At 46.0% G+C, this 27,388-nt stretch overlaps 1 protein-coding gene across 2 annotated transcripts in view; it reads left to right on the top strand.

Moving 5' to 3' along the window:
• Positions 1–27,388, top strand: part of spata1 (spermatogenesis associated 1) — a 96,421-nt gene that overhangs the window by 39,027 nt on the left and 30,006 nt on the right. For both annotated transcript variants that reach the window (XM_070886504.1, XM_070886503.1), the window contains exon 3: positions 12,474–12,591. In XM_070886504.1, the coding sequence (XP_070742605.1) occupies positions 12,474–12,591 (118 nt within the window). The remainder of the gene's footprint in view (positions 1–12,473; positions 12,592–27,388) is intronic.

Here is a 27,388-nt window from a genome sequence, read left to right as displayed (position 1 = left end):
GCAATATAATTAAACATTCTATTAACTTAGTTTATTGCTGTCCACAGTGATCTGTTATATTAAGTGCTGAACTGAACATCACTGGCCGAAATTCAGCTCCCCAAGAAGGTCTCTTGCCACCAGAAAGCGGCGGCCAGGCGGCAGAGTCGAGTGGCTGCCGCCAGTGAAATTCACCTCTGGGATTTTTCCAGTGGCCCCCACTTCAGCTCCGCTGCTGCCGACCGCCCGCACCTCCATGGCACGCCCCGCGAATTTTAGCTGCAACAATCCACGATCCGTCGCGCGGTGCCCCCCGACAGCTTTCCGGGCTGTTGAGCCGCGGCCCTTCAAAGGGAGGGCGCACTGCTGGGGCCGCCATATTTTTTTTTTTTTGCCTGCCGACTTCCCGATCGGCCAGGCAGTTATGACCCCGGGTGCAGCTGGGCCGCCAACAGGCTGTTCGCGGCCCGGCCGAAACCCTCCCCGGTGGCCTAGTGGCCAAGCCTAAATAATCGTTGCTTCTCTCCCCTTTTAAATGAGGGGAGGGACGTGATGACACACACACGCACTGTCAGCACCGCTCTGCCACTGACCTGACTTTGTGTCGGAAACTCCGTCCCACCCACACTTCCGCCCCTCTAGAGTACTTACCGCCGCACTTCCGCCCCCATCACGATCGACTTCCCGTACACTCCAAAAAAAAACTTGCCAAAGAGCTGAAAATGAATCAAGAGTCCACCTCATCTGACGTGATGGTAAAAACTCTTAGGTGCGCCAGGTTTCTGGCGGGGATGAATTTCTACCCTCCTGTCTCGCCAGAGCCAAATACAGTTTTGAAATTACCTCCCTGGATTTATGCTCTGCTTGTTAACAGCCTTGGAATATTGTGCTGATACTGACCGGTCTACTAAAACCCCAAGGGCTAGAACCTGCACTTTCTTTGCATGCTTAATACCCACTTAACACCCATTTTACCGCTGAAATGACTAATTACGCCTAGATATCGCCCATTCAGCCGCAAAATGGAAACTGACGCCCATTTTTAGGGAACTTATCGCCGAGCATTAGTTTCCCCATGTGCTTAACGCCGGGAAAAAATATTACCACCCGCCCACTTTTTTGGGGCGGAATCAGCAGAATGGGCAAAATCAACGCCCAAAATATCACCCAGCGTTAATTTCCGCACTGATTTAACGCCGAGATTCAATAATACCGCCCGCCCACTTTTATTTGTTGTGAAGAGCATATTTACCGAAACTAACATAGAAACATAGAAAATAGGTGCAGGAGTAGGCCATTCGGCCCTTCGAGCCAGCACCACCATTCAATAAGATCATGGCTGATCATTCCCTCAGTACCCCTTTCCTGCTTTCTCTCCATACCCCTTGATCCCTTTAGCCATAAGGGCCATATCTAACTTCCTCTTGAATATATCTAACGAACTGGCATCAACAACTGTCTGCGGTAGAGAATTCCACAGGTTAACAACCCTGAGTGAAGAAGTTTCTCCTCATCTCAGTCCTAAATGGCTTACCCCTTATCCTTAGACTGTGTCCCCTGGTTCGGGACTTCCCCAACATCGGGAACATTCCTCCCGCATCTAACCTGTCCAGTCCCGTCAGAATTTGATATGTTTCTATGAGATCCCCTCTCATTCTTCTAAACTCCAGTGAATACAGCCCCAGTCGATCCAGTCTCTCCTCATATGTCAGTCCTGCCAGCCTGGGAATCAGTTTGGTGAACCTTCGCTGCACTCCCTCAAATAGCAAGAACGTCCTTCCTCAGATTAGGAGACCAAAACTGATCACAATATTCCAGGTGAGGCCTCACCAAGGCCCTGTACAACTACAGTAAGACTTCCCTGCTCCTATACTCAAATCCCTTAGCTATGAAGGCCAACATACCATTTGCCTTCTTCAGCGCCTGCTGTACCTGCATGCCAGCTTTCAATGACTGATGTACCATGACACCCAGGTCTCGTTGCACCTCCCCTTTTCCTAATCTGCCTCCATTCAGATAATATTCTGCCTTCATGTTTCTGCCACCAAGTGGAAAACCTCACATTTATCCACATTATACTGCATCTGCTATGCATTTGCCCACTCACCCAACCTGTCCAAGTCACCCTGCAGCCTCTTAGCGTCCTCCTCACTGCTCACACTGCCTCCCAGCTTAGTGTCATCTGCAAACTTAGAGATATTACACTCAATTCCTTCATCTAAATCATTGATGTATATTGTAAATAGATGGGGTCCCAGCACTGAGCCCTGCGGCACCCCACTAGTCACTGCCTGCCATTCTGAAAAGGACCTGTTTATCCCGACTCTCTGCTTCCTGTCTGTCAACCAGTTCTCTATCCGCGTCAATACATTACCCCCAATACCATGTACTTTAATTTTGCACACAATCTCTTGTGTGGGACCTTGTCAAAAGCCTTTTGAAAGTCCAAATACACCACATCCACTGGTTCTCCCTTGTCCACAATACTAGTTATATCCTCAAAAAATTCTAGAAGATTTGTCAAGCATGATTTCCCTTTCATAAATCCATGCTGACTTGGACCGATCCTGTCACTGCTTTCCAAATGCGCTGCTAATTCATCTTTAATAATTGATTCCAACATTTTCCCCACTACTGATGTCAGGCTAACCGATCTATAATTTCCCATTTTCACTCCCTCCTTTTTTAAAAAAGTGGTGTTACATTAGCTACCCTCCAGTCCATAAGAACTGATCCAGAGTCGATAGACTATTGAAAAATGATCACCAATGCATCCACTATTTCTACGGCCGCATGGGATGCAGCCTATCAGGCCCTGGGGATTTAGCGGCCTTCAATCCCATCAATTTCCCTAACACAATTTCCTGACTAATAAGGATTTCCTTCAGTTCCTCCTTCTCGCTAGACCCTCGGTCCCCTAGTATTTCCGGAAGGTTATTTGTGCCTTCCTTCGTGAAGACAGAACCAAAGTATTTGTTCAATTGGTCTGCCATTTCTTTGTTCCCCATTATAAATTCACCTGATTCTGACTGCAAGGGACCTACATTTGTCTTCAGTAATCATTTTCTCTTCTCTTAACTATAGAAGCTTTTGCAATCAGTTTTTATGTTCCCAGCAAGCTTCCTCTCATACTCTATTTCCCCCTCCTAATTAAACTCTTTGTCCTCCTCTGCTGAACTCTAAATTTCTTCCAGTCCTCAGGTTTGCTGCTTTTTCTAGCCAATTTATATGCCTCTTCCTTGCATTTAACACTATCCTTAATTTCCCTTGTTAGCCACGGTTGAGCCACCTTCCCCGTTTTATTTTTACTCCAGACAGGGATGTACAATTGTTGAAGTTCATCCATGTGATCTTTAAATGTTTGCCATTGCCCATCCACCATCAACCCTTTAAGTATCATTCGCCAGTCTATTCTAGGCAATTCACGTCTCATACCATCGTAGTTACCTTTCCTTAAGTTCAGGACCCTAGTCTCTGAATTAATTGTGTCATTTTCCATCTTAATGAAGAATTCTACCATATTATGGTCATTCTTTCCCAAGGGGCCTCGCACAACAAGATTACTAATTAGTCCCTTCCCATTACACATCACCCAGTCTAGGATGGCCTGCCCTCTAGTTGGTCCCTCGACATATTGATCTAGAAAACCATCCCTAATACACTCCAGGAAATCCTCCTCCACTGTATTTCTACCAGTTTGGTTAGCCCATGTATGTAGATTAAAGTCGCCCATGATAACTGCTGTACCTTTGTTGCACACATCCCTAATTTCTTGTTTGATGATGTCCCCAACCTCACTACTACTGTTTGGTGGTCTGTACACAACTCCCACTAGCGTTTTCTGCCCTTTGGTATTCCGCAGCTCCACCTATACAGATTACACATCATCCAAGTTAATGTCCTTCCTTACTATTGCATTAATTTCCTCTTTAACCAGCAACACTACCCCACCTCCTTTTCCCTTCTGTCTATCTTTCCTGAATATTGAATACCCCTGTATGTTGAGTTCCCAGCCTTGATCACTCCGGAGCCATGTCTCCGTAATCCCAATTATATCTTATTCATTAATAGCAGCCTGCACATTTAATTCATCCATGTTATTACGAATACTCTTCGCATTGAGGCACAGAGCCTTCAGGCTTGTTTTTTTAATACATTTTGTCCCTTTAGAATTTTGCTGTAATGTGGCCTTTTTTGATTTTTGCCTTGGGTTTCCCTGCCCTCCACTTTTACCGCCCAGCATCAATTTCACCACCTCGCTCACATATCACCCACAGTAGCGCTCGCCAAAAACACCACCCACAAAAAGTGGAAGTGTTCTGAACAAACGCCGGGGTGTGGCTGACATTTTTAAAATCGCACTGTTGCGTGAGGAGCTGATCTCTGCCGATTTGCCTGAAAGAGCGTTGATGTAAGTGACATCGCTGACACACTGCTGTGTGTGTGCAGGTCAGACATCAATGGTGCCCATCGCCTTGGTGCCAGTTAAAGTTTACATTGATTGATAAGTTGTATTTAACCCTTTCATGTTAAGGAATCACCAGTGTGTAATGGTGCAGCTATCTGAGACAATGCGCAATAACAAAAATTTTATGCCAACATTGGTCTGAATTTAAGCATTACGAGCAATAACACCCAACCACCGCCCACACCCCACTTTTTCCACCATTGACATATATTACATGTTCAACAGGTCCAGCAACACAGAATACAAAGGCAAAGCAGGAGTGTGGTCCCCTCCCCCCATAAATTGCACACACCCAGATGGAGATATAACACAGCCATCCCCTGCAGACATGCACCTCACTTTCCTTCTCCCTCTCCTTCTCCCCACCTCTATCCCCTCCCCTCCTCGCTCCATGCTGTCTGGCCGAGGAGCTCCTCAGGCAGTACCTCATTGCGGGGGATGAAGGCAGATGCGTTGAATGGACGGGTACGGGAGCGGGGGGTGCCGAGGGGGCAACATTCTGTGATACAGAAGCAGGATCTTGGTCCTTGCTCTCATCTGTCACTTGCAGTGGTGGTGCTGAACCTAGGGGTGGAGTGCCGCACTCGGGGACCACTGGGAGGCCTGTGCCAGCAGTGTTCCTGGCTATCGCCTCCAGGGACTCCGCCATCTGCGGAATGTACTCGGTCATGGTGCCGGAGATGGTGGCCAGCTGTCGGGATATGCCCCCCAATGCTTCGATGAGCTGGTCACCAATGTCTACGGTCCTGAACATCTGTACCATCTCTCCGCTGTCATGTGATGCTCGTGGAACATACCTGCCGCATCCACGGGAAATCCACGGGGTCGGCGCCGTCCTGGAGACAAATGGGGTGACCTGTGGCGAGATGCTTGGGGCCGGTACCTCCAGAGTGGAGGCGGGAATGACCAGAGGACCATTAGATGGCCTTGGGGTGGAATGGCTTCTGGAGCGTGGCAATGCAGGTACCTCGAAGTCCGCGCTCTCATCCGTGGAGAACAGAGACAGCAGATTGACGGGCGAGAATCGGAGCTCCTCAGCACCAGATGTACGATCGTCTGCCGACTCCTGCCCCGCGCTCCCAACTTCTGGCCTCTGTGGTCTTGCCTTGGGACACGCTGCTGGCTGAGCTGCAAGACACAAATTAGGTTATTAGAGGAGAAGTGGGTGCTAGGGTGACAAGGTGAGTCCAGCGCTACACACAGCATATGCACGACAAAAGCAGCACCGCTCTCAAAATCATTGCAGTCATCACATTTCATGACCATCAACACATTTGCATTTCAATAATTTTCATTAGGCCATCATTATTTCTATGACAGTTTTAGAAATCATCTGTCACATATGATTGTTCGGATATGAGTGTGTGTGGCATTTATTGACTTTACATCACGCAATGGTGTTAGCTTTATTCACGTGTCATCGCTTCAGGGTCTGCAGATGTGACCATGGCTGTCCAGCGGTGCTTCCCCATGAGTGCGAGCACATGCTCCTCCATCTCAGTGATGTCGCTGGGGACTGGTGGCCCCCTCACCCGTTTACCTCTGCACGGACCTCATCGTCGAGAGCTTCTTCTGTAAAAGGTGACAGCACGACATGGCATGAGATCATTGCGTGATATCATTGCTAGGTACTGTCACAGACACTGATACAACACATAACCAACAGATGTAATTATCATTATTATGATAATTATCATTCTTTACCTAAAGACGTACACCGTGAACGCAGGCTTTGAGTAAAACATTCCCAGTAAAAGTGAAAGATCTCACATCTGATGATAGTCACTCATGACTGTTACAAATCAAATTATATAAATACATAAGTACATGTAAATCAATGTAATACTTATTCTTGCGGATCCCACAAGGTCGTTCCATTGTTTGCGGCATCGGTTGCCCTCACGCACCTCGTTGGTCGCCGACGAGACCACCTCTGCTATCTCGGTCCATATCCTCTGGTAGGCCTTTGAGGTGGGCTTCCCACGCCCTCCCTGTGTCAAATCACCCCAGCGTACCTCGACCTCCTGCAGGAGGGAGGCATTTGCCTCATCCGAGAACCTCCTGGCTCTTATGCACCCTCCAATGTGCTCCTCTCCCACCTCACTGCTCTCTCCAGCTTCAGTCTCCTCAGCGTGCTGTGATGCCTCCTCCTCTCCCTCCATTATAGGCCAAAGTCAGGCAAATATGTGGCTGGTAACAGCTACTTTTTGTTTGCCTACTTGCTGTGAAGTTCGAAAGTCTCCCTTCTTCCTCCCAAAGCAGCCACACCACACCCAGACACGCCTTCAGTCCCTCTGAGCTCCCTCTCTCTCTGTCTCCTTTTCTGCGCATGTCATGATGACCATTGACCTCCAGAATTGTGGGAATTGAGCGTTGCCATGCCGTTGCTAAGGATGGCCACGCTTTACGGCAGAAGGTCAAAAAAATTTAATGCTGCCGCCCATTTTATATCGCTCGCGGTAACGGCCATTTTCAAAAGTGGAAACTAGGTGCTTTGAGAACGGGTGAGAAGCCGGCGATCTGAAAACCCTTTTTTAACGCCCACGCTGGAAATAACCACAAAAGTGGAGGTTCTTGCCCCAAGACATGTCTCGTCCTTCGATACTTGTTTTGCACATAATGTAGGGAAACACGGCAGTCAATTGGCACACAAGGCCCCACAAAAGGCAGCGAGTTAAATGACTCAATAATCATTTTTTTTTTTTGTGGTGGTGGTTAAGAAATGTTGGCTCGGACACAGGGAGAAATCTTCTGCTCTTCTTCAATAGTGCGATGGGTTCCTTTTATCTCCCAAGGTGGATCGTCAATCTAACGTCTTACCTGAAACTTTCCACTTCAGACAGTGCAGCACGCCCTCCGTACTGCACTGAAGTGATAATCTAAATTATACGCTCAAATCCTGGAACCCAGAACCTTCTGACTGAGGCGAGAATGCTACCACTGAGCCAAGGTTGACACTACAATGCTCTTTTCCAGTCCTGCGACATTCCATAGAACCGTAGGGGGCGAAATTTCCCCGTGCCCTGATTGGGGGTGGTAACCTTCAGGGGCCGGGACCCCAAGGTGGAATTGGGCCTTACACCCCACCGAGGAAGTGGAGTGCTTTTTCCGGCAACCCGCTTCCTGTGCGGGGCGCTCCCGGGGCAGCAGCGTGGCGCTGAGTCCAATTCTACACGGTTACTCCGCGTAGCGCTGACCTGCTACAACGCCCCACCTTTTCCCTTAAAGGGGAGGGCCGCGTGCACACCCTGCATGGCCCTTTGGTGGCCACCAGCGACGCGTGAGACCGGGCCAGCGGCCCAGCACCCAAAAATGGAGTGCCCGGCCGCACAATGGCAGTCCGGTCCACGCTAGGGCCGACCCGAGAGTCGGTCGCCCAGCAAAGATGGCGGCCCTGGGCGCTGCAGGCCTCCCCTTTAAACAGCACCCCGGGAACGGATGTCCGCCAACTTCACCACCCGTGGGGCAATTTCCCCCGCGGGATGATAATGGGTCAGCGCACATGGCGATGACATCATCGCTGTTTACGGGCCGACCCGGGGCACTAACCGTGGGGCATGGCGCTGCCCCCCCACTACCCCCCCCCCCCCGACAAAAACGTCCTCCCCCGTTAGCACCCCCCGAAGGCACTAATGGGGCTATAAAACACGGCAAGTTTGCCCCCATGGACTTTTACCCCAAAGAAGCTATTTACTAGAGCAATCCAGAACTTATTCCACTGCCTTGCTCTCTCCCCACTACTCTGCATCTTCATCTGTCTCAGATACTTGTTCCTATAAATGCAGCATATAATTGAGTTGTTCAGATCACAGGAGCTCGTATGTCAGTGGCAGGGATGTTGTATCTTCTGCCCAATATTCAACTCCCCTGACTTCAATAGATGTGACTATCGGGCTTATCCGATAATGGTCAGCAAAAACTTTTCCAGCTGTTGTGTGTCCCCACCCACCCATGTCCAATTTCATCCCCCAGTTTCTCTGAATGTAACATAGTTAGTGGATTGTTATTTGCAGATAATACTGTACAACTAAGAATTTCACCCCTTCACTGCAGAGAATTACATCGAAATGACAACACAGAAACACGCCATTCGGCCCAATCAATCATTGTTGGTGTTCATCCTGTACCTGAGCAGTAGTCTTAATCCCATGTGTCCAATCTTTTCCCATTCCCATATTTCCCTTTTTCTTCCACCTGCTCTGCCAACCTTCACTACGTCAATCGCTAACCTCAGTAGTGCAATTCAGTCTCACAACCCTCTGTTTAAAAAAAAATAAATAAAAATCTCCTTCTGTTCTATTATTCAATTATTTTAATATTCTACCCTAATATAAAGTATTCTTCAATTAACTTTTTAATTTACAGCTATTTAAAGTTATATATTTACATAATGTTCACTATTTTTATCAATGTAACAGTTGTGAAACATTTCTCCTTTTTAATTTGCTCATTGTGTCCTTGAAGCACAGATCACATGCTGCTCAAATCATGTTTAGACCCATCAGTATAGCTTAACAGTCCGTGTTGAAACAAGTATTTTTATTAGTTAACATGGTATGTGATAATGTATTCCCAATGACAAGTGCCCATTGTGAGTTGTCCAAGTGTCACAAGGCAAACAGTCCTGTGCATTCCTAAGTTCCTAATGGATTTTCACATAGTTGGAATGAAATCCTTCTAGAAAGTAAACTGTTTCAAGGCAGATTCAGAAATTGGATTCCATAATTGGACTCCAAGTGCTGTAAAAATGATCGATTGTCATAATTTCTGCTACTGATACTCAAAAGGACGCGTTGTCTTCTGGGTTGGGAGGGTGAGGGATTGTTTGTAACGCAGGGTCGCTAGGTGAGGGATGGTTTGTGGTGCACGGTATCTGGACGAGGGACGGGTTGTATTGCAGGGTGAGGGATGGTTTGTAATGCAGGATGTCTGGGTGAGGGATGGTTTGTAACATAGGGTTACTGGATGAGAGATGGTTTGTAATGTAGGCTAAGGGATGGATTGTAACGCAGGGTCGCTGGGTAAGGGATGGTTTGTAACGCAGGATGTCTGAGCGAGGGATGGTTTGTAACGCAGGGTGTCTGAACGAGGGATGGTTTGTAACGTAGGGTTACTGGGTGAGGGATGGTTTGTAACGCAGGCTGAGGGATGGACTGTAGCGCAGGGTCGCTGGATGAGGAATGGTTTGTAACATGCGGTGTCTGGTTGAGGAACAGGTTGTATTGCAGGGTCACTTGGTGAGGGATGGTTTGTAACGCAGGGTCACTGGGTGAGGGATGGTTTGTAACGCAGGGTCACTGGGTGAGGGGTGGTTTGTGGCGCAGGGTGTCTGGGTGAAGGATGGTTTGTAAATGCGGGATCGCTGGGTGAGGGATAGTTTGTAACGCAGGGTCACTGGGTGAGGGATAGTTTGTAACGCGGGGTCGCTGGATGAGGGATGGGTTGTATTGCAGGGTCACTGGGTGAGGGATAGTTTGTAACGCGGGGTCGCTGGGTGAGGGATGGGTTGTATTGCAGGGTCACTGGGTGAGGGATGGTTTGTAACGTAGGGTCACTGGGTGAGGGGTGGTTTGTGGTGCAGGGTGTCTGGGTGAGGGATGGTTTGTAATGCGGGATCGCTGGGTGAGGGATAGTTTGTAACGCAGGGTCACTGGGTGAGGGATAGTTTGTAACGCGGGGCTACTGGGTAAGGCACTGTGCTCTGGAGCATAGCAGCAGGATGACCCAGCGTTGTGTAAGGGGAGTAGAGGAGAATATTAGAAGGTTGGTTTCTCCGGTTGAGGCATAGCTGTAATATGCTGGAAATCCGAAATAAAATGCAGGAAATACACAGTGGGTCTGTCAGTGTCTGAACAATAAACAGTTATTGCTTTAGATAGAGGGTCTTCATCAGTTCTGCAATCCATTTGATTTGACAAACTAACCCTTTCGTTTAAGGTACGGGTGTGCTTGCTGTTTATTGGCAGCTATCTGTTTTCTTGGGTAACCTGGTTTGTAAACCTGCTGTATATAAAACGCAGCAGTGTGCCCCTGGACAATAAGCTGCATTGTTCCTGAGCTACCAAGGTTACAAAAAGTTTCTCTGGTTGCCTACATAGTGACACAAAATGACATATGTTATTATTTGCACACTAGCTTGCTGTATATAGATCTCTACTGTGTATTCAAGTAGATTTGCTGATTATCAGCAAGTTAAATATTTAATAGCAATACACTGTTTAATGTTTTAGATCAGCTGTGGCTCATTTGGTAGCACCCTCTCTGAGTCAGAAGGTTGTGGGTTCAAGTCCCAGTCCAGAGACTTGAGCACAAAAATCTGTGCTGACACTGCAGTGCAGTGCTGAGGGAGTGCTGCACTGTCGGAGGTGCCGTCTTTCAGATGAGACATTAAACCGAGGCCCCGTCTGCTTGCTCAGGTGGACGTAAAAGATCCTATTTCAAAGACGACCAGGGGAGTTATCCCCGGTGTCCGAGCCAATATTTGTCCCAAATCAACATAATTAAAAAAAAAATTATCTGGTCATTCTGACATTGCTGTTTGTGGGTGCAAGATCCACGGCGCGGCCCTCGACAACGTGGACCATTTCCCATATCTCGGGAGCCTCTCGTCAACAAAGGCAGACATTGATGAGGAGATTCAACACCGCCTCCAGTGCACCAGGGCAGCCTTCGGCCGCCTGAGGAAACATAGAAGCATAGAAACATAGAAAATAGGTGCAGGAGCAGGCCATTCAGCCCTTCTAGCCTGCACCGCCATTCAATGAGTTCATGGCTGAACATGAAACTTCAGTACCCCCTTCCTGCTTTCTCGCCATACCCCTTGATCCCACGAGTAGTAAGGACTTCATCTAACTCCCTTTTGAATATATTTAATGAATTGGCCTCAACTACTTTCTGTGGTAGAGAATTCCACAGGTTCACCACTCTCTGGGTGAAGAAGTTTCTCATCTCGGTCCTAAATGGCTTACCCCTTATCCTCAGACTGTGACCCCTGGTTCTGGACTTCCCCAACATTGGGAACATTCTTCCTGCATCTAACCTGTCTAAACCCGTCAGAAAAGAGTGTTCGAAGACCAGGCCCTCAAATCTACCACCAAGCTCATGGTCTACAGGGCTGTAGTAATACCCGCCTTCCTGTATGGCTCTGAGGCATGGACAATGTACACCAACGATGTCTCCGCAAGATCCTGCAAATCCCCTGGGAGGACAGACGCACCAACATCAGCGTCCTCGCCCAGGCTAACATCCCCAGCATTGAAGCGCTGACCACACTCGATCAGCTTCGCTGGGCAGGCCACATAGTTTGCATGCCAGACACGAGACTCCCAAATCAAGTGCTCTATGTGGAGCTCCTTCATGGCAAACGAGCTGAAGGTGGGCAGCGGAAACGTTACAAGGACACCCTCAAAGCCTCCCTGATAAAGTGCGACATCATCACTGACACCTGGATGTCCCTGGCCAAAGATCGCCCTAAGTGGAGAAAGTGCATCTGGGAGGGCGTTGAGCACTTCGAGTCTCAACGCCGAGAGTGTGCAGAAGTCAAGCGCAGGCAGTGGAAGGAGCGTGCGGCAAACCAGTCCCACCCACCCTTTCCCTCAACGACTTTCTATTCCACCTGTGACAGAGACTGTGGCTCTCGTATTGGACTGTTCAGCCACCAAAGAACTCACTTCAGGAGTGGAAGTAAGTCTTCCTTGATTCTGAGGGACTGCCTATGATGATGATGCTATGTACAAGTTGGCTGCTGGGTTTCCTACATTCCCACAGTGACTACACTCCAAAAGTATTTCATTGGCTGTAAAGCGCTTTGGGACATCCAGTAGTCGTGAAATGCCAGTCTTCCTTTCTTAAATATCTGCAGTCATGTAGAGGTAACATACTATGGCAATCTGTTGCAGAGTCAAAGAGGGGACATAACTCATTATTTTGCACTTTATCACTTTATTTTCTCGCATACTGAGAATTATTGACCAGTATTTCGGGAGCTGGAGCCTATAAAGTAAACGTGACATATTTCATCTTGCAGGGTTTTGCCTGAGCTGAGTTTGAAAGCACTGAGGGAACAGATTGATGATCTGCTCGGAGCCAGGACTGTGGATGACAAATTTGCGTTCCTAAAATGTGTCGGAAGGAGTTTGGCAGTGGTGAGTCATTCGTTGCTGTGTGTACACAGTAAAACATCATAAAAACTAACCTTGGTGTTTCAGTATACATAATAGGTACGTACGGTGGTGTAGTGGTTATGTTTCTGGACTAGTAATCCCGAGAACGTGAGTTCCAAATCCCACCATGGCAATTCAGTTTGAAACCAATTAATCTGGAAATAAAAAGCTGGTATCAGTAAAATCATAGAGGCATAGAATCATCGAAATTTACAGCACTGAAGGAGGCTATTTCTGCCCATCGTGTCCGCGTCGGCTGACAATGAGCTATCCAGCCTAAACCCACTTTCCAGCTCTTGATCCGTAGCCCTGTAGGTTAGGGCACTTCAAGTGCACATCCAAGCACTTTTTAAAAATGTGGTGAGGGTTTCTGCCTCTACCACCTTTTCAGGCAGTGAGTTCCAGACCCCCACCACCCTCTGGCTGAAGAAATTTAACCTCTAAACCTCCTACCAATGACTTTAAATCTATGCCCCCGGGTTGTTGACCTCTCTGCTAAGGGAAATAGGTCCTTCCTATCCATTCTATCTCGGCCCCTCATAATTTTATGCACCTCAATAAAGTGACCATGGATTGTTGTAAAAACCCATTTGGCTCACGAATGTCCTTTAGAACATAAGAAGTAGGAGCAGAAGTAGGTAATTCAGCCCCTCGAGCCTGCTCCGCCATTCAATAAGATCATGGCTGATCTCCTACCTCAAATCCACTTACTTGCACTATCCCCATATCTCTTGATCCCCTTAATATCCAAAATTCTATCGATCTCTGTCTTGAATATATTCTTCAATATACGACTGAGCCTCCACAGCCCTCTTGGGGAGAGAATTTCAAAGATTCACCGCCCTTTGAGTGAAGAAGTTTCTCGTGTTCTCAGTCTTAAATGTCCAACCCCTGATCCTGAGACTGTGACCCCTGGTTCTAGACTCCCCAGCCAGAGGAAACATCCTCCCTGCATCTACCCTGTCAAGCCCTGTAAGAATTTTGTATGTTTCAAATGAGATCACCCCTCATTCTTCTAAACTCTAGGGAAGGAAACCTGCTGATCTTACGCCATCTAGCCTATATGTGATTCCAGTCCCACTCTTAACTACTGCAGTCCCACACCAACGTGGTGGACTGACTGGCCTAGCAAGCCACTCCGTACATCAAACAACTAGGGTTGATCAAGAAGGCAGCCCACCAGCAACCTCTCGGGGAATCTAGGGATGGGCAATAAATGGAGGCCATGCCAGTGACATCTACATCCTGAGTGCTGTTTCAAAAAAAAAGTTTTACACAGGATCTGTGTAACTATGACTATTAACATCATAACTAGACAAGAAAGACTTGCATTTACAAAGCATCTTATCACATCGCTCAGAAATGTCATGGAAATTGACTTTGAAGTGTAGTGACGGTTGTTATGGAGGCAAATTTGTAAATGCCACCTTGGCTGGTTCTGATGACTGCACAGAATTCAGCTTCTTTATTCACCATCTCTCCTTCAGAAACAAGTCTTTCAGTTTCTCCTCTCCCACCCTTGTGACTCGGACAACCCAACCCCTGATTTCTCCCATCTCCACCCTTCCCACATGAACTTGTGGACACAGCCACAAGTGCTGTGCTGCAGTGCTCCCAAAGAACATCTCTATCTGAAGCTGGGTTTCCTTCAGTTTATAGAATCATAGGATGATAAAGCACAGAAGGAATCCATTCGGCCCATCATGCCTGTGCCGGCTCTTTGAAAGAGCTGTCCAATTAGTCCCACTCCCCTGCCCTTCCCCCATAACACTGTCAATTTTCCCCTTTTTAATTATTTATCCAGTTCGCTTTTGAAGGTTGCTATTGAATCTACATCCCTTTCAGGACTGGACCGTAACAACTCACTGCGTTTATAAAAAAAAAAAAAATTCTCCTCATCCTTTGTTGCAATGACATCTTTCAGATGAGATGCAAATCTAACGTCCTGTCTGCCTGTCACGGTGGTTCAGGTGGATGTTGATGATCCCAGTGTTCTGACCCAAACCAACACCACTAAAAACCGTAATTCATCTTCTTGTTCTTTGTGGATCTTACTATGTGCAAAAGGCATTTGCCTACCCAATAATATCAATGCACTTCTAAATAATTCATTGCATATGAAGTGCTTTGTTAATTTGCTGATAGAAAAAACACTATGAAAATGCAAATCTTTATTGTGGACATCATAGTTAGACTGCCCTCTCACTCATCATCATCATAGGTAGTCCCTCGAAGTAAGGATGACTTGCTTCCATGCCAAAAAGGGATGAGTTCACAGATGTTTCAATGAAGGACCTAATATTCCAGATCCTGAACTACATCGTGAAGGGTGGAAGATGCCTGTGCTTGGGTTTTTTTAACGTGTGGTGGCCGTTGCACACCAGCCACCACACGGGCTTGACAGAGCTAGGTCTTGGTCCAGTGGCAAGGATTACCCAAGACTAACTGGAGACCAGCTCTGCTGCACGGACCTAGTGCGCACACATATCGCCGCTTGGGCTGGGCCCGTGCTACCCCTGGGTCCTTGCCTCTCTTGGGCCCCGGCCACTTCCCTCCATGGACTTTTGCCTCTCCTTCGCCCCTCCTGCTGTGCCTGCCCGCACTGCAATCAGCGACCTGGCTTCATAGCCATCGCCCTCCTGTAGCAGCACGCGCTGCTCCCTGCAGTGGTATGCCACCGCACGCTGCTCCCTCCAATGGCTCCGGCCTCCTCCTCTACACTAAAATGTGTTGTTAAAAAAACATTGTATTTGAATGGGTTCTGTAACTCCTGAGGATTACAAGCCTTTAAAAGTAGTGAATTGCAGCATTGTGTAATCTTGCACAATCAATAGTTTTATCAGTTAAGACTTACAATGTGGGCTGCTGGACATGCTAGGGCATGTACGCCTAGTTTCCAGGGCCTTTGTCCTTGGTGATTTACTGTGTGTCACCTGCAGTACTATAGTTATGTTAATTTTACAGTGTGTCAACTCTCAGATTGCACTGGTCTGCTCCGCTTGTATATGAGGTCACAATTGTTCACAATTCAAATTAACGATTTAGACTTTGTAATCAAAAACATAATTTCTAAATTTGCAGATGACACCAAATTTGGGGGGGATAGTCAATACTGAGGAGGACTGCAACAAATTACAAGAATACATTAATAAACTTGCAGAATGGGAATACAATTGGCAAATGAATTTCAACGCAGATTTCAACACAGTAAGTTAAGAAAACTAGGGAGGGCACATATTACTGGGAAAATAAGAATCTAAATGAGAAAGAGGAGCAAAGGGATCTGGGAGTAAAGTACACAAATCACTAAAAGTATCAACACCGGTTAGCAAGGCCATTTAAAAAAAAAAGCACTGGTGTTTATTTCTAGAGGGATAGAATTGAAAAGTAAAGAAGTCATGTTAAACTTGTATCCTATCCTTGGTTAGACCACACTTGGAGTACTGTGTACAGTACTGATCGCCATATTCTAAAAGGATATAGAGACAATGGAGAAGGTGCAATAGAGATTTACAAGGATGATACCAGAAATGCAAGGTTATACCCATCAGGAAAGGATGAACAGGCTGGGTCTCTTCTGTTGACAAGAGAAGGCTGAGGGATGACCTAATAGAGGCCTTTAGAATTATGAAAGATTTTGATAGAGTAGATATAGAGAGAATGTTTCCACTTGTGGGGACGAACCGAACTAGAGACCATAAAAATAAGATAGTCACCAAGAAATCAAATAGGGAATTCAGCAGAAACTTCTTTACCCAGAGAGTGGTGAGAATGTGGAACTCGCTGTCACAGGGAGTGGTTGAAGTGAATAGTATCGATGCATTTAAGGGGAGGCTAGACGGGCGCACAAGGGGGAAGGGAATAAAGGGTTATGCTGATAGATTTAGACGAGGAAAGACTGGAGAAGGCTCGAGTGGAGCATGAATGCCAACATGGACTGGTTGAGCCGAATGGCCTTTATCTGGGCCGTATATCCTATATAAATGGGATTCACTTGATGAACAAGGTGTTGTGCGATCAGGACAATGTGACATTTTCTAAGTGGCAGTTTCTTTCACTTCTCCTCCCCTTGATGATGTGGACTTCTCTGAGGTTTTAGTCCTCGGTGTGCCTGGTGCCTTCCTTGGACATGTGGCTGCATCTCATTTGTGAGCCTAACCAGCAATTCACATGCAACCTTTCGCTCCACGGTGGTGGGAGGGTCACCACCTCTCTGCCTGATCCTGTCCATACTTGATGTCCACTCATGCATCATTTCTAGTAGGAATCACGAGATAGCAATTAGAAGCAAGGAACTTTAGTTGATCTCCCTGTCCCATTCTCACCCTTCCCCACCAACAACAAATTGCAATTGTCTTATTGTGTCTGCTGGGAACTGGAGAATTATTGGCCACCACTGAAAACCCTGATCTTTTCCTCGTCAGCTATCCACACACACTTCCAGCAGGGGTCGCTGGATAGCAGTGGGGAGTAGTAAGCTGGACAATTTTGTTCTCTCTCCCTAGACTTGTGATGCTGTGGCCCATTTTATCATCCCCAATGCTCCACATGCCTGGTTTGGTTAGTCAGAACAACTGGTGTAGGACGTGGCTCAGTGGGTTGCACTCTTGCCTCTGAGGTCAGCAGATTGTGGTTTAAGTCCCACTCCAGAGACTTGAGCACAAAATCTAGGCCGACACTCCAGTGCAGTACTGAGGGAGCACTGCACCATCGGAGGTGTCATCCTTCAGATGAGACGTTAAACTGAGACCCCGTCTGCCCGCTTGGGTGGATGTAAAACTTCCCATGGCACTATTTCGACGAACACCGCATTCTCCCCGGTGTTCTGGCCAATATTTATCCCTCAACCAACATCACTAAAACGGATTATCTGGTCATTATCACTTTATTGCTTGTGGGAGCTTTCTGTGTGCAAATTAGCTGCTGCCTTTCCTACATTACAAGAGCGAATGCACTTCAAAAAGTACTTTATTGGTTGCAAAGAGCTTTGGGATGTTCTTTGGTTAATACGGCACTATAAAAATGCAAGTCTTTCTGTTTACAACAACAACTTGCATTTATATAGCGCCTTTAACATAGTAAAATGCCCTAAGGCGCTTCACAGGAGTGTTATCAGATAAACAAAATTGACACGGGGCCAAAGGAGGAGATATTAGGACAGGTACCCAAAAGCTTGGTCAGAGAGATAGGCTTTAAGTAGCGATTTCAAGGAAGAGAAAGGGGGAGAGGTTTAGGGAGGGAATTCCGGGGTCTCGACGGCTAAAGGCACAGCCGCCAATGGTGGGGTGAAGAGAATCGAGGATCTCTGAGGACCGTAGGGAATTTACAGAGATGGAACCTGGGTTCGTGTCCGTTCTGTATCACTCTGCTACTCACTGGATACATGCACTGAGCTATCAGGGAACCCAGACACGTCCCTTTACATAAGAACATAAGAACATAAGAAATAGGAACAGGAGTTAGCCCTCGAGCCTGTTCCACCATTCAATAAGATCATGGCTGATCTGATCATGGAATCAGCTCCACTTCCCCGCCCGCTCCCCATCACCCCTTATCCCATTATCGTTTACATCACCTACTGAACATCCACTTAGTGTAACATGCCCCTTGCGATGTTGGTGTTCACTTGGTGTTTGGTGTTTTCAGTGAACACTCAGTGAAATAGCTGGAAACCACAATTGCAGACAGAAAGAGAAAAAGGAATTCTTAGTGGCTTGAAATCATAGATTGGCAGATACAGATTTGAAGAGTTTTATGAGAAAAGCTAGTGACACGTTCCTTCACTATGGCCCCCCAACCTGAACTTACATTTTATATAGTGCCTTTCATGTCTTCAGGACGTCACAAAGTGCTTCACTGCCAATGATGTAGTAGTCATTATTGTTTTGTAGGTAAGCATTTTGCACACAGTGATGTCCCACAAACGGCAATGAGATAAATGACCAGATGATCTGTTTTTGAGCTGTTGCTTGAGGGAAAATATTTACTTCTTACTGTCAGGGAATATGTCTCCTTTGTTTATCCGAACCTCGCGTATCAATTCAATGTGTATCACAACCCATTTAACAAGGGTTTCTAGCTCTCTTGACAGGATGGTTTATCCTCTCCACATTCCGTGAAACAAATGTTAGTTACCATGGTTTTGGGGGAAAAAAGATTATTGAAGATTTAGTGTGGTATGTTATTAAACCAAAAGTGAATACCGACCCAAGTTACATTCACGTTAATATATTGGCACCCCTGCAAGAGCCATTTGTTACTATTAGCAATGGAAAGTGCAGTTCCACGCATAGTTCCCTACTCCTCCCTTCCCAGGACAAAATAAGATTTGCCTGTGCAGCAGCCACACTAATGGTTCGTAGTATCGTAGAATGATACAGCACAGAAAGAGGCCATTCGGCCCATCGTGCCTGTGCCGGCTCTTTGATAGAGCTATCCAGTTAGTCCCATTCTCCCACCCTCTTCCCATTGCCCTGCAATTTCCCCCTCTATGATTCTACCTTATCAACCCCTTTAATCATCTTAAACACCCCAGTTAGATCACCCCTTACCCAAATGAATACAAGCCAAGTCTATGCAACCTGTCCTCATAATTTTACCTTTTCCGCCCTGGTATCATTCCTGTGAATGGAGATTGGGCATGGCCCATCCCACTGTTAAATTTGTCAGCATAGGACCTGTTTTACACCTGAAAAATGGGGGCACTGTATACCAATTTCGACTCCATTATGCAAGTATGTTGAGCACAAGGGAAACAGCAAGGATATCTGCATATCCTGGCTTTTGAAATGGCCTATGGCCATAATGTATATTCTCTGGAGCTGGAGGAAATAGCCATCAGTACCTAAAGTGTCTCTCAGACTCCTGTGCAGACATCTTAAAATATACACTTTCTGCCATAAGGGACATGTTTACATAGAAACAGAAACATAGAAAATAGGTGTAGGAGTAGGCCATTCATCCCTTCGAGCCTGCACCACTATTCGATAAGGTCGTGGCTGATCATGCAACTTCAGGACCCAATTCCTGCTTTCTGTCCATACCACTTGATCCTTTTAGCCGTAAGGGCCACATCTCACTCTCTTTTGAAGATATCTAACGAACTGGCCTCGACAACTTTCTGTGGCAGAGAATTCTACAGATTCACAATTCTCTGAGTGAGTGAAGAAGTTTCTCCTCATCTCAGTCCTAAATGGCTTACCCCTTATCCTTAGACTGTGACCCCTGCTTCTGGACTTCACCAACATTGGGAACATTCTTCTTGCATCTAACCTGTCCAATCCCGTCAGAATTTTATATGTTTCTATGAGGTCCCCTCTCATTCTTCTAAATTCCAGTGAATATAAGCCTAGTCGATCCAGTCTTTCTTCATATGTCAGTCCTGCCATCCCGGGAATCAGTCTGGTGAACATTCGCAGCACTCCCTCAATAGCAGGAATGTCCTTCCTCAGATTAGGAGACCAAAACTGTACACAATATTCAAGGTATGGCCTCACTAAGGCCCTGTACAACTGCAGTGAGACCACCCTGCTCCTATACTCAAATCCTCTCACTATGAAGGCCAACATGCCATTTGCCACCTTCACCGCCTGCTGTACCTGCATGCCAACTTTCAATGTACCATGACACCCAGGTCTCATTGCACCTCCCCTTTTACTAATCTGTCACCATTCAGAAAATATTCTGCCTTCCTGTTTTTGCCACCAAAGTGGATAAGCTCACATTTATCCACATTATACTGCATCTTCCATGCATTTGCCCACTCACCTAACCTGTCCAAGTCACCCTGCAGGTTCTTAGCATCCTCCTCACAGCTCACACCACCACCCAGCTTAGTGTCATCTGCAAACTTGGAGATATTGCATTCAATTCCTTTGTCTAAATCATTAATGTATATTGTAAATAACTGTGTCCCAGCATTGAACCTTGCGGTACCCCACTAGTCACTGCCTGCCATTCTGAAAAGGACCCGTTTATTCCTACTCTTTGCTTTCTGTCTGCCAACCAGTTCTCTATCCACATCAATACATTACCCCCAATACCATGTGCTTTAATTTTGCACACTAATCTTTTGTGTGGGACCTTGTCAAAAGCCTTTTCAACGTCCAAATACACCATTTCACTGGTTCTCCCTTGTCCACTCTACTAGTTACACCCTCCCAAAATTCTAGAAGATTTGTCAAGCATGACTTCCCTTTCATAAATCCATACTGACTTGGACCGATCCTGTCATTGCTTTCCAAATGCGCTGCTATTACATCTTTTATAATTGATTTCAACATTTTCCCCACTACCGATGTCGGCTATAATTCCCTGTTTTCTCTCTTCCTCCTTTTTTAAAAAGTGGTGTTACATTAGCTACCCTCCAATCCATAGGAAATGATCCAGAGTCTGTAGAATGTAGGAAAATGACCACCAATGCATCCACTATTTCTAGGGCCACTTCCTTAATTACTCTGGGATGCAGACTATTAGGCCCTGGGGATTTATCGGCCTTCAATCCCATCAATTTCCCTAACACAATTTTCTGACTAATAAGGATTTCCTTCAGTTCCTTCTCACTAAACCCTCGGTCCCCTAGTATTTCCGAAAGGTTATTTGTGTCTTCCTTAGTGAAGACAGAACCAAAGTATTTGGTTAATTGATCTGCCATTTCTTTGTTCCCCATTATAAATTCACCTGATTCTGACTGCAAGGGACCCACATTTGTCTTCACTAATCTTTTTCTCTTCACATATCTATAGAAGCTTTTGCAGTCAGTTTTTATGTTCCCAGCAAGCTTACTCTCATACTCTATTTCCCCCCTCCTAATTAAACCCTTTGTCCTCCTCTGCTGAATTCTAAATTTCTCCCAGTCCTCAGGTTTTCTGCTTTTTCTGGCCAATTTATATGCCTCTTCCTTGGATTTAACGCTATCCTTAATTTCCCTTGTTAGCCATGATTGAGCCACCTTCCCCATTTTATTTTTACTCCAGACAGGGATTTACAATTGTTGAAGTTCATCCATGTGATCTTTAAATGTTTGCCATTGCCTATCCACCATCAACCCTTTAAGTTTCATTCGCCAGTCCATCCAAGCCAATTCACGTCTCATACCATCGAAGTTACCTTTCTTTAAGTTCAGGACCATAGTCTCTGAATTAACTGTGTCACTCTCCCTCTTAAGAATTCTACCATATTATGGTCACTGTTCCCCAAGGGGCCTCGCACAACAAGATTGCTAATTAATCCTCTCTCATTACACAACACCCAGTCTAGGATGACCAGCTCTCTAGTTGGTTCCTTGACATATTGGTCTAGAAAACCATCCCTTATACACTCCAGCAAATCCTCCTCCACCGTATTGCTACCAGTTTGATTAGCCCAATCTATATGTAGACTAAAGTCACACATGATAACTGCTGCACCTTTATTGCACACATCCCTAATTTCCTGTTGGATTCCATCGCCAACCTCACTACCGGATATAAAAGGGGTCAGAGGGTCTAGTAAGGAGGAGGAACTGAGGGAAATCCTTATTAGTCGGGAAATTGTGTTGGGGAAATTGATGGGATTGAAGGCCGATAAATCCCCAGGGCCTGATGGTCTGCATCCCAGTGTACTTAAGGAGGTGGCCTTGGAAATATCGGATGCATTGACAGTCATTTTCCAACATTCCATTGACTCTGGATCAGTTCCTATCAAGTGGAGGGTAGCCAATGTAACCCCACTTTTTAAAAAAGGAGGGAGAGAGAACACAGGGAATTATAGACCGGTCAGCCTGACCTTAGTAGTGGGTAAAATGATGGAATCAATTAAGGATGGCATTTGGAAAGAGGTGACATGATAGGTCCAAGTCAACATGGATTTGTGAAAGGGAAATCATGCTTGACAAATCTTCTGGAATTTTTTGAGGATGTTTCCAGTAAAGTGGACAAAGGAGAACCAGTTGATGTGGTATATTTGGACTTTCAGAAGGCTTTCGACAAGGTCCCACACAAGAGATTAATGTGCAAAGTTAAAGCACATGGGATTGGGGGTAGTGTGCTGACGTGGATTGAGAACTGGTTGTCAGACAGGAAGCAAAGAGTAGCAGTAAATGGGTACTTTTCAGAATGGCAGGCAGTGACTAGTGGGTTACCGCGAGGTTCTGTGCTGGGGCCCCAGCTGTTTACATCGTACATTAATGATTTAGACGAGGGGATTAAATGTAGTATCTCCAAATTTGCGGATGACACTAAGTTGGGTGGCAGTGTGAGCTGCGAGGAGGATGCTATGAGGCTGCAGAGTGACTTGGATAGGTTAGGTGAGTGGGCAAATGCATGGCAGATGAAGTATAATGTGGATAAATGTGAGGTTATCCACTTTGGTTGTAAAAACAGAGAGACAGATTATTATCTAAATGGTGACAGATTAGGAAAAGGGGAGGTGCAACGAGATCTGGGTGTCATGGTACATCAGTCATTGAAGGTTGGCATGCAGGTACAGCAGGCGGTTAAGAAAGCAAATGGCATGTTGGCCTTCATAGCGAGGGGATTTGAGTATAGGGGCAGGGAGGTGTTGCTACAGTTGTACAGGGCCTTGGTGAGGCCACACTTGGAGTATTGTGTACAGTTTTGGTCTCCTAACTTGAGGAAGGACATTCTTGCTATTGAGGGAGTGCAGCGAAGGTTCATCAGACTGATTCCGGGGATGGCGGGACTGACATATCAAGAAAGACTGGAACAACTGGGCTTGTATTCACTGGAGTTCAGAAGAATGAGAGGGAACCTCATAGAAACGTTTAAAATACTGATGGGTTTAGACAGGTTAGATGCAGGAAGAATGTTCCCAATGTTGGGGAAGTCCAGAACCAGTGGTCACAGTCTAAGGATAAGGGGTAAACCATTTAGGACCGAGATGAGGAGAAACTTCTTCACCCAGAGAGTGGTGAACCTGTGGAATTCTCTACCACAGAAAGTTGTTGAGGCCAATTCACTAAATATATTGAAAAATGAGTTACTACTAGGGGGATCAAGGGGTATGGTGAGAAAGCAGGAATGGGGTACTGAAGTTGCATGTTCAGCCATGAACTCATTGAATGGCGGTGCAGGCTCGAAGGGCCGAATGGCCTACTCCTGCACCTATTTTCTATGTTTACTACTGTTTGGTGGTCTGTATACAACTCCCACTAGCGTTTTCTGACCTTTGGTGTTCCGCAGCTCTACCCATACGGATTCCACATCATCCAAGCTAATGTCCTTCCTTACTATTGCACTCATCTCTTTAACCAGCAACGCTATCCCATCTCCTTTTCCTTTCTGTCTATCCTTCCTGAATATTGAATACCCCTGGATGTTGAGTTCCTGGCCTTGGTCACCCCGGAGCCATGTCTCCGTAATCACAATTACATCATATCCGTTAATAGCTATCTGCGCAGTTAATTCATCCACCTTATTACGAATGCTCCTCGCATTGAGACACAGAGCCTTCAGGCTTGTCTTTTTAACACTCTTTGACCTTTTAGAATTATGTTGTAATGTCGCCCTTTTTGATTTTTGCCTTTGATTTCTCTGCCTCCACTTTTCCTTATCTCCTTTCTACCTTTTGCTTCTGCCCCCATTTTACTTCCCTCGGTGTCCCTAATTAAAGGAGTTGATCGGGTAGATTCATAGAATAAGGGGAATAATTGCAGGGCTATGGGGAGAGGATAGGAGAATGAGACTAAGTGTAAGTGCTGCTGTTAAGTATATGTTTAATTATTATTGTATGCCTAATAAATGTGTGACATCTGACATTTAATGCTGTGATTTTGAGGGACAAATTATAAGCAAGAACATCCGTCCTGTAACAATTATCGTCACACATAGTACATCTTGAAAAGAAAGAAAGACTTGCATTTATATAGTGCCTTTAATGACCACCGGACGTCTCGAAGCACTTTACAGCCAATGAAGTAATTTTGGAGTGTAGTCACTGTTGTAATGTGGAAAACGCAGCAGCCAACTTGCACACAGCAAGCTCCCACAATCCGCAATAAGATAATGACCAGATAATCTGTTGTTGTGTTGATTGAGGGAAAAATATTGGCCAGGACACTAGGGATAACGCCCCTGCTCTTCTTTGAAATCGTGCCCTGGGATCTTTTACGTCCACCTGAGAGGGCAGACAGGACCGCGGTTTAACGTCTCATTCGAAAGACGGCACCTTTGACAGTGCAGCACTCCCTCAGCACTGCACTGGAGTGTCAGCCTAGATTTTTTTTTTTATGCTCAGGTTCCTGGAGTGGGACTTGAACCCACAACCTTTGGACTCGGAGGCAAGCGTGCCACCCTGAGCCAGGACCCCGAGCTCCCGCCGGCGACTGCAGCGGGCAGTTTGATCGGACACGCGTGCCGTGCTCGGCTCTGTAAACAACTGCCATGGACAAGCAGCAGTCCAGTTTAAATGGACAAGTTATTTATTTTACCCCAGCAGCTTGATCGGGAACAGTAGCATACAGATTCAGAGGCCTGGACTAATGATCTGGAGACATGAGTTCAAATCCCACCACGGCAGCTGGGGAATTTAACCAATTAAATAAAATCGGGAATAAAAAGCTAGAGTCAGTAATGGTGATCATGATTCACTAATGCTCTTTAGGGAAGGAAATCTGCTGTCTTTACCTGGTCTGGTGTAATTACCTAAATGACTCCAGACCAGCAACAAAGTGGTTAACTTTTTTAACTACCCTCTCAAATGGAAAACCTTCACCTCATGTGCTGCCGCGGTTCAAGAAGGCGGCTCACCATGGCTTCTCAAAGGCAATTAAGAATGGGCAATAAATGCTGGCCTTGCCAGCAACGCCCCGTTCAATGAATTAAAAAAGAATCCATTAGTAATTGATGGAGGGCAACCAGAAAGAATGTTGGTTTCAGGCACCTGACCTGCAAGTCCCACCCTACGTCTGTAAAGATCAGCCCTGACTCCATGGTTTCAACAAGGGCGAAGGGGCACGTTGATTTATTACGTGCAGTTAAGCATCATGGCAACCTAATGAAATGGTTACTCTGCATTCAAATATTTGCCTGGTCACTTGGCTTTGCTGTTTAACAACAAGACTGCACGATATGTTTCTGCAATTTGTCCCAGCGAAAGGAAGTTGTATGCGCAAAAGGTAGTCTTCTAACGGAACCCCCGTTTAATCTGTGTTTGGTTAATTGGCTAATCCGTGCAAAAGGGTTTGTACACTGCAGGGTATTTTCAACTCTTTGGAGCACGACTTCCTCGCGTATTTTTAGTGCGTTGGTTACCGTTGCAGTAACTCCTTGTCTGTGCTGGTGCAACACAGTTATTTTTAAAAGGGTCAAATAAAGTCACACAGATGGATTTATAATGGAAACATGGTAACCAGCGCATTACAAATAGTGTCTAAAGGAAATCGAGCATGTTTAAACTGACAACCAGGGCAGTACTGAAGGAATGCTGCATGCATGGAGGTGCTGTTGTTCAGATGAGATCTTAACCCTATCTGTCTGGGCATCAAAGACCCCATGACACTATCGGATAAAGATTAGGGAGTGTCCTGGCCAACATTCATTCGTCCCTCGACCAACGCCACCACAATCAGCTTAACTGGCCATTCGCCTTGTTGCTGATTGCGGGATCTTGTGCAAAATGGCTGCTGAGTTGCCGACATATAAGTGGCTGCATTTCAAAGGTATGCAGTTTGAGCCATTACTGAGACATGGCATGGTGCCACAAAAGTGCAAGTCTTACTTTTTAGATTTTCTTTGAAGGAGAACCATGAAATAGATAGCATTCTCCACGTAACATAGAAACATAGAAAATAGTTGCAGGAGTAGGCCATTCAGCCCTTCAAGCCTGCACCACCATTCAATAAGATCATGGCTGATCATTCACCTCAGTACCCCTTTCCTGCTTTCTCTCCATACGCCTTGATCCCTTTAGCCGTAAGGGCCATATCTAACTCCCTCTTGAATCTATCCAACAAACTGGCATCAACAACCCTCTGCGGTAGGGAATTCCGCAGGTTAACAACTCTCTGAGTGAAGAAGTTTCTCCTCATCTCAGTCGTAAATGGCTTACCCCTTATCCTTAGACTGTGACCCCTGGTTCTGGACTTCCCCAACATCGGGAACATTCTTCCTGCATCTAACCTGTCCAGTCCTGTCAGAATTTTATATGTTTCTATGAGATCCCCTCTCATCCTTCTAAACTCCAGTGAATACAGGCCCAGTCGATCCAGTCTCTCCTCATATGTCAGATCTGCCATCTTGGGAATCAGTCTGGTGAACCTTCACTGCACTCCCTCAATAGCAAGAACGTCCTTCCTCAGATTAAGAGACCAAAACTAAACACAATATTCCAGGAGAGGCCTCACTAAGGCCCTGTACAACTACAGTAAGACCTCCCTGCTCCTATACTCAAATCCCTTAGTTATGAAGGCCAACATACCATTTGCCTGAATTATTTTTTTTTCAGGTAGTGATGGGCCTGCTGTGCATTTCTTTGTTTAGAATCAAAGAATCACAGAAGGAGGCCATTCAGCCCATCGTACTTGTGCTGGCTCTTTGAAAGAGCTCGCCAATTAGTCTCACTCCCTGCTCTTTCCCCGTAACCCAGCAAATCTTTCCTTCTCAAGTATTTATCCAATTCCTTTTTACAAGTTATTACTGAATCTGCTTCCACCGCCCTTTCAGGCAGTGCATTCCAGATCACAACAACTTAGAGATAACTAAAAGAAATAACTTGCAATTTTATATAGCGCCTTTAAAGACAACCCAATGCGCTTCACAGCAAGAAGTACTTTTGAAGTGTA

Source organism: Pristiophorus japonicus, chromosome 8 (genome assembly GCF_044704955.1).
Source record: "Pristiophorus japonicus isolate sPriJap1 chromosome 8, sPriJap1.hap1, whole genome shotgun sequence".
In the NCBI taxonomy this organism is placed as follows: Eukaryota; Metazoa; Chordata; class Chondrichthyes; family Pristiophoridae; genus Pristiophorus; species Pristiophorus japonicus.
This window is presented reverse-complemented; position numbering and strand designations above follow the sequence as displayed.